The sequence below is a fragment of the Trichogramma pretiosum genome, unplaced genomic scaffold (genome assembly GCF_000599845.2).
Source record: "Trichogramma pretiosum strain Unisexual culture from Peru unplaced genomic scaffold, Tpre_2.0 scaffold57, whole genome shotgun sequence".
Taxonomy (NCBI): Eukaryota; Metazoa; Arthropoda; class Insecta; order Hymenoptera; family Trichogrammatidae; genus Trichogramma; species Trichogramma pretiosum.
The window spans coordinates 503174-511682 of NW_019641637.1; the positions used below are offsets into that span (position 1 = coordinate 503174).

The window sequence follows — 8509 nt, forward strand, 5'->3', positions numbered from 1 at the left end:
TTTTCAATTCAATATGAATGTTTTCTTTAAAAAATAGTTTAAATACTAATTTTATTTAAAAAGTATAAAATATATTTAAAGGTGGTGTCATATTCAAAAATGATTATTAAAGTGATAATCGACTTGCTCTTGACTCTTTTAAGTTTTTGATGCCCTTGAATATTTCAATCAACCTAGAATTGATACAAAAATGTTAAATAAAAATTCGAAGTCGAGGTAAAAATAAATATTTACGCTAGCGTTTGAGGAAAAATAATGCAAAAAAATTCATAAAGCTTTTTCTAATGATCTTGTATAGAATATTTGAAAATTCGTCCCATAATTTTCATTTTTACTTTAGTTGCGGTTTCTGTTGACATTTTGAACATTTATTGTTAATTTTAGTGAAGAAGTTCAATCTCAAAAATCATCTAAATTTGGGATATGTCCTTTTCAATCCTATTTTGAAGTTGAAAAACAAAATTATATGAAAAAGTTATTGGAATAGTTGATATAAAAAAACTTGTTGAAAAAGATTTATTACTCAAAACAAATAAATACGTCGAGCCCCAAGTAATCAGCTCTTACTCGGATTTAAAAAATCTGTCTAGCAAAACTTATCTGCAAATATTTCGCTAGGACCCACCGCTTTGCGAGCTTTAAAATTGCCATCCGTCTCATCTCTAAGAGCAACCGCACACTCAAAAACTATATAGCTATATTCGCAGAGTAAAATATAAATCTTGTCCTGACGAAGTTTGTCGCGCACCCCTTGTCGCTTCCGTAACCCCTCTCGAAGAAAATGAGAAAAGAAAAGAAAGAAGAAAGAAACTCGAGTCGTATGGCGCGAACAGGTATTGTAACGTATCGAGTAATGCATGCAGGGAGAGTCGAGGCATGCAACAAGCTGTACACTAGCCGGGCCGAGCTCCCCTTCGTCATGTGCATCGAGTTGATATTTTCCCAGGGCCCTCGCCCTCGTGAGCACGCCGAGCGGCCCCCACTACTCTGGCAGTGGCAGCAGCAGCCCCTACCAGCAGCAGCAGCGCCGGCAGCACTGCCACCACGTGCTTGTCGACGCGCAGTTGTAACTATAAAAGGCCCAAGCTGAAGCGAATTGTCACAGTGCACAACCGAACTCGGGATAGAACGGAACGAAGGGCGCGATCGAGCGTAGCCAGTCGCCAGCCAGAGCTCAGTGACGGTTAGTCGGGCCCCGGCTGGTCCGGGTTTCGCCCGCTAATTACCTACTGCAAGCCAAGCAGCGACTGGCGATCGTCCTCGACGTGTCAAGTCATCCTCCGTCGAATCTTCGTCTTCTCGAGTTTGCTAGAAACATCTCCAACGAATTTTACATAACGTCAAAAGAACTCACGCAATCAACTTTCGTATTCATCAATAGGGCCTTGAGTACTACAAGAAAACAGTCGATTTTCAAGGATGGAAACTCTCAATCAATCATCAATCAGAAGATTACGAAAATCTTCCGCTTAGCAATGATCGCTAATCTCCAAGTGCTCCGTGCCCTTTATTTTTCTGTCGCAGATCGAGGAAGACGTCGCACTACTACTACATACGCCCATTGTTCAATTTGGGAAGATAATTCAAGTTGCGAACCAGTGATGTATTCTCACAACGCGTAAACGCAAGAGATGTAATAATCCAGCGAATTGACAGAGAGAAAGGGACCTTGGACTTATTAATCGGTGAGTAACGTTTCGGCCTTGTTATTTAACAAAAAATTAAATAAATTGAAAAAAACTAAATTAGTTAAAGAAGATCCAAATTTTTCATTAATAATCCAAAAAGGATGAACAAAGATAAAGTTACAAAAAAAAGACAGTGGTTCTTTATTAACAATGAAAAAAACCATCACAAAGGCTTTTTTTGTTTTTGGCTGTGTACATATTTATAGAAATAATCTAATTGCGTTTGCAACAAAATAATAAGTTATTAATGTAGTAATATTCGACGGTTTTGGTGCTCCGATAGACTACTCGAAATTCCGGCTAAAGTTGATCATTAAAAAAGACGATGTTTAGTCACTATTCATCGATCCGAGAAATCTCGTTGCTCGCGATTAATTTTATACTTCTTACTTTCCCCTGTACATTCGATAAATTGTTCCGCAAATTAATTTAAAAAAAATCAAAATAAGTCACGCTCCTTGACAAGCAGTCACAATAAAAGATTTTGAAAAAAGTAACAATAAAGGAAAAAATTATGCGTACTTGAGTCGCGATTGCGCGCACCTTCGAACGAAAAATCAAAAATAATATTGAAAGCTCTTCCAAGTTGACAAGCTCTAATTTCATAGGATCGTGCGATTGCGTGTGTGTTTGATAGGAAAAAAAATGAAAATTCGAAACACGATAGGCTGTTTAAAATTGTAAACAGGACGCCGCTGAACTATGTTGCACACATACTTAGATTTACACACGATCAAGAACGCTCTCGGCAACTCTTAAGTGGATTAATTAAATATAGACGTATACATATCCATGTATACCACAATAATTTTCCTGGGGTTTCGAAATTTATTCTTCTTTTACAAAAAAGAAACGCCGCGAAATGAAAAAAAAATTGAACAAAAATTCGGGAGCTTCTCTCTTACATGATCAATTTTACAAACAGACACATTACGCGATTCGCATCCTAGGCAGGCAAAAAAAATTTTCACTTCAATATTTTGTATTGACCGTTCGCTAGCAAAGATTTCGCGACACTATTTAAAATTAGAAATCTCATGTCTAAGCGTGAATGGACAAATATGTAAAAACGATAGATATTAATGAAGGATCAGCGCGCATTCACCGAGTACGTGATGAGAAATTTGGGTGCACATGCTTCGTTAGATCTGAATTAAAAATTCCGATTTCAGTAGAAAAATATTTCATACGGGGTAAAATAAAGCGATATGTTTCGGGTACACATTTTCTGTCATGGCCCCGTGAAAGAGTTTTTTCTTTTAGCAAATGGGAAATAAAAAAATTGCGGACACAAAATAAAAAACTCAGATAATGATCCAAAAAGCTGCACAACAGTGATCCGAAAAGTTCATTTGCAATTTTGTGAAAATAATATATACAAATATTTATAGTAGAATAGAACGAATGCACGCGGCGAGATTTGTCGGTCGAGATTCAAAATTAATTATTTTTCGGCGGAACGGTTATTTGGAAAAAATGCTTGCATTAGGCCTTACTCTATCCAAGCACTAAGACCCTCGCGCCATAAAGTGTCAAAATTATTAATAGTTGAATGTGTATATTTATATTGTTATTGTAAAAAATGGTTTTGTTTCGAAAATAGTCAAAATTTGTTACACTATTCAGACAAAAAAATTAAATCACAAAATTTGCTTTGCTATTTTCTTAACCTCTATATCTTTATCTACTTGTTTGCACTGTTTGAAAAATATACAGATGTTTGTTTATGTTTATCCCAATTTTTTGATATGAGAAAAATTTATTTACAAAATGTAGAATTTATTTACATTAATTATCTTGCAAAATCTAGTACAAAATCAACCAATGAAATAGTTACTGATATGTGTTCTTTCGTAGTTGATAATATTTTGATAATAAAAAAATACTAGTTTGCATCCAAATATCAGTTATAGTAGTTTGATACCAAAAAAGTACTATTCTAAAAGTAAGGATAACCAAAAAAGTAGAAAACAGTGTACATTTGTAATATTTGCTGCCCACGTAAGATATAACTTGTAAATAGTATTGAAAATCTAACCACATGCAACTGAATGTACCTGACACTGAAAAAAGTTGTGCCGTAATTGATTGTTCAAAATTTATTGCATCTTGCATCTGAATGTTCTAAATTTTTTCACAAGACTCTTGCATTGAAGGCATTTCAAACTGATTTTCGATCACAAAATTGTAATATCTTGAAGAAATCTATTCGGTCTTATTTCATTCTACGAATGTATTCTAAAAATACATAAATTGTTTACTCCTGGATGATCCAAAAGCAACACATCACGCACATTTCGAAATAGTTTATATAAAATATTTGGAAATGAACTTTTTCATTCACTCACATGGAATTATAAATGCGACCAAACAAAAAATCCTCAAAAGTATCTTTTTAAAATCCAGTACAGTTGCCTCAGCCCTTCAATCTAAAGTCCTTGTGAACTTACAAAATTAATGTCATTGTATGCACTTTCGATTGAACGCTCATTTTCATATCCTAATTATAATTATTTCTACTCATTATTGTCTGGTTTTGACTGCACGGTTTGTTGTAAAATTATTGTGTACCAAAAAAAGCATGAAATTATTTCGTCACTTTCTCCTCATGTGAAAAACCCCTGAAAATTTGAATCAAATCAAAAAATAAAACTTAATAATAAGCTTTGATCCAACATTAGAATCACCTGTTCTTCTCGAATGGTCACTACGATTTGCATTTTACTTGTACCAAATTTATCGAGTTTGACTTGGATTCAAAACTAATAATAAGTTTAAAAACTGTGGTGGTCAAAAACATCAAGTAATGAATCTTTGCCTATGGGTATTTTAGCAAGAGGACTGAAAGCGACTACAATAATCCAAAAGCACACACATCTGAATCAACAGTATATTTTCCTTTTTTATGATATATTAGTTTTAAAGAAGGACAAAATTTACTAAGTACACACTGGTATCAAATCAGATCCGAAATATTTTAGTTCACAAATAAACTGCTATATAACATTCAAAATGAAATATCCATGAATTCACATTTTTATTTCGATCGATCATTGAACGCAGTCTGAACAATATGTTAAAATTAAAAGAAATTATCAAAAACAGACTACAGCAGCGTCCGAACGATATCATTTTTGATAATCAAATATTCTGATAATTTTTGAAAAATTTCTCAGTGCATTTCGTTCAAAAGCGACAGCCCGCTCAACACTTACTATTTCATTCAATGATCAATGTTCGAAAGAAATAAAAATGAAAAATCTGTTAATGGAAAAAATACACAATAATAAACATAACAATCAAAATTGTATCGTTTGCACAATCAGACGATCAAACGTATAAAAGCATACGCAGCATCTAACAAAGTATAATAGTTTCTCATAGATATTTGGGGACAGTTACAAACAAAAAATAGCTGCAATAATAAAAAAAAATTTCATTCAAACAAACCGTATCACATAGTCTGTACTATAAATACCGAAGACAATTTTGTATCAAATAGACAACTGTCTGATTTTCCGAAAAACGAATTTATACGGAATTGATATCTTTGGTTTTTGCTATCGATTTTATAGAAAGTATCATTCAATTAACTTTCATAAACAAGCTTATTGAAATCATTACAAAAAAATCATTGGAGTAATATCAAATTAATGTTTTGTAATTTCAAATTCAAAAACTTTTCAAATAGAAATAAATAAAATGTTCATAGAACTCACCGAACTGGTATCATATAATAAGAAATGTATTCAAGTTACTTTCATCAAATTTCAAAGAATCAAAAACTTGACGCCCAAAAAACTACAATGTGATATGAAAACAGTAAATTTCATCTTCGAAAAACCATATTAATTGGACCATGAAAGTTCTTATAGTTTGCAAGCAGATGTAGTCAAAACCTTTTGCAGTATCAAAGACATTTAAAAAAAACTCATAGTTACCTTTACATTGACAACATAGTTGTGACCATCAAAAGTAATCAATTAGATATGATATTAAAATTAATGGTTTTTATCGACAATTCAGAAATCATAACAAGCAGCTCTAAAAATTTTTTTAGATGTCAAAAATATTTTCGATATTATTTTGGAACTTTCTTTGAGCCCGATTAAAAATAGTCAAGCTCCACAAAAGCATGAAAAAATTCTGTCCTGATACCAAAATTTTTTTACGATACTCGAGAAAATGCTGTGTAAAAATCAATAGTCACATACTATACACATTTATGATCAGAAAACTTTTTTAAAAAGACCAAATTCGAACTAATTCAAATAGGCAAAATGAACATTCATGAAAATAAAATAAAATTTTCATTTCGACAAAATTGTATGACTCAACAAATTTACAAAAATGAATAGTTTGAAAGTAAAAAGATTTTCTGAAAAAAAACCTGTATTAGAAACAAAAATTTAAAGCTACTTGAGAAAATATAGCCACATAGACACCTTCATTATTCTGAACAAAATCATCAGATCACTGCATATAAGTAAAGAGACATAAATTCTATTCATAACTTTGTTTCAAAAAAATAAAATGTTTGGCAATAATATATATCTTTGCAAAATCTTAATCAGACTAAAAATTTCAGCCTTACATAACATAATTACAGTATGTAAATCTGAATATAAGAAAATAAATTTTCATACACTAAGAAACTCAAACGAAAACAGCCAATAACATCGCCATTTATGCACAACCGATCATCATTTTAAAAATCTATGTGGCACAAAAACAAACTGACTTTTCCTGAAAACAATAGACGAGCATTAGGGCCGAACTCATTCTCTCCTTCCTCCAACATATACAAGCAAGAACAAAGTACAAACTTACAAACAGAGGAACAACAAAGGTCCCCTTTTCACTCGGTCCCCAAGCCGTGCGTCTCTCATTCATAAATGCAGTTTCTCGGACCCCATCCGGCGACATTTGTAATTATTATTCCACTCACTTTTCTAACAGTCAAAGAAACGAAAGTTTATAAAAATCGAACGTCTACAATGACATACAATCTCCTTTTATTGTATTATTTTATATGTAGCAACCTTAAAATTAAATTTTTATTCTTTTCGCTCTCCTTTTCTTTCTCTCCTTCTCTCTTTCTTCCGACCTTTTCTCTCTCTATCCCTTTGGTAATGCTTCATAGCTAACGCTCACACCCTTCCAGGTTCTGGCAATTAACGATGGGAACGTCGCTGCATAATATATCCACTGTTGCTGCTGAGAGCGAAGGATCAACGAAGAAGAAAGCAACGCGAATACGCAACACAACAGCAACCCCTCATCATTCACCGGAAGAAGAATTACCTGGACATACAGTGGCTTCTCTGCATCTTCCTGCAATTGGAAAACAGCATCGCGACAACACAATACAATATCCCGCTCAAGTAAGGGACGAGTCACTTGGCGCTCATCAGTTTCTACAAGATTCCGACATCGTCTGGCTAAATAGTTCCGCATCAACCAACAACACATACCATGAGCTAAACGTTACAGAAAACCACCGGAAACTTCACACACGAATCACTGAGCACATCGGCAGTTTTCACCAGCACTACAACAAGTGCTTTTCATCCTCGAGATCACTACTGATTAAATCACAGAAGAACCCGTAGCAGAACAAGAAGAACATACAGTTAAAAATGATCAACAATTGCATCATCAAATGAATAACCGGGCTTATTCATCACCGATAAAAAAAAAACTAAATAAATAAAAACAGGTCACAAAAGTCGCTAAAGTACTTCACGATTTAGAGTGGTAAACGTCATTTGATTTGCCGGTGACTGAAACATTCTGAACTTATTTTGAAGTACCGTCATCCGAGTCATCCATTTCCAATAGACCGTCGACGAAGCACATAGAGAACAAATTTTATCAAGAAAATTCAACATGCAATAGACCAAACACGTTTATTTTTAGTTTAAACATTTCATTTTCACGCGTTGCTTTACAGATGAAAAATAGCTTTTGTAATGACTCGTACCAAAAAGCGAGGTAAACTGTTTTTATTTTATTGGTAACCGTCATATGCCAACGATAGCCACGCTTTTAATTTCCACAACATAAGAGAAGAACTTTTCGACGATGGGTGACGCACAGTTACGAAGAGGCCCATTAGCCAATTTCGTTCCAAAATATCGGAAACTCGTGCCATTCAACCACCAATGTCAAGGATTGGTTGATTCTGGGTGACAACTACTATTACAAAGTACTTTGATCAAAAAACGCTTCTTTTGCTTTGACAAATTTCTAAAAATTATCCGGTGCAATTTTTTACCTCTGCATACAAACATCTGGACTTAACATTTAATTTCAACATCTGGTTCAGAAATAATCAGTCATTACCAGTGTCATTGTCAGAAGAAGCATCACTCAATTATTTTACGGATTTATTTACAGACATCATGATTCATTTTAGTTACCTGGGATATCATTTTTAATCAACCAGAGAACTTATCGCTAAATCGTCAAGTACTAGATCGTTAAACTCCACTTCAATAAATTAACTGATCTCAATTAAAATTCTTCGAAAATCTCGTCGCTCTCGGCCTGGTTCCAGATATTTTTCCGTTTTCATTGGGAATTTTTTCACACCGTTTAATGGACAACAAAATATTTAATTGTGCTTCACCACTCCAGAATTTATTTGCAACTTATTTTGAAACATGAAACTCCACCAATAATATTCATCAAATCCATAGCGACGATTTATTTTGATTCACAAAATCTGCAACCAAGAAAATGGAAATCAAATACACAATCACGCATCAAGTGCGCTTTGGAATACCGTTATATTAAAGATAATTCTAAATAATTTTCAG

General features: G+C 33.5%; 1 protein-coding gene across 1 annotated transcript; it reads left to right on the forward strand.

Moving 5' to 3' along the window:
• Nucleotides 1–1142: 1142 nt before the first annotated feature.
• Nucleotides 1143–7389, forward strand: LOC106650993. The gene is made up of 2 exons (XM_014369322.2): nucleotides 1143–1685; nucleotides 6853–7389. Exon 2 carries the CDS (start codon nucleotides 6869–6871, stop codon nucleotides 7298–7300), a length of 432 nt encoding a protein of 143 aa, XP_014224808.1. The 5' UTR covers nucleotides 1143–1685; nucleotides 6853–6868; the 3' UTR covers nucleotides 7301–7389.
• The last annotated feature ends 1120 nt before the right edge of the window (nucleotides 7390–8509 follow it).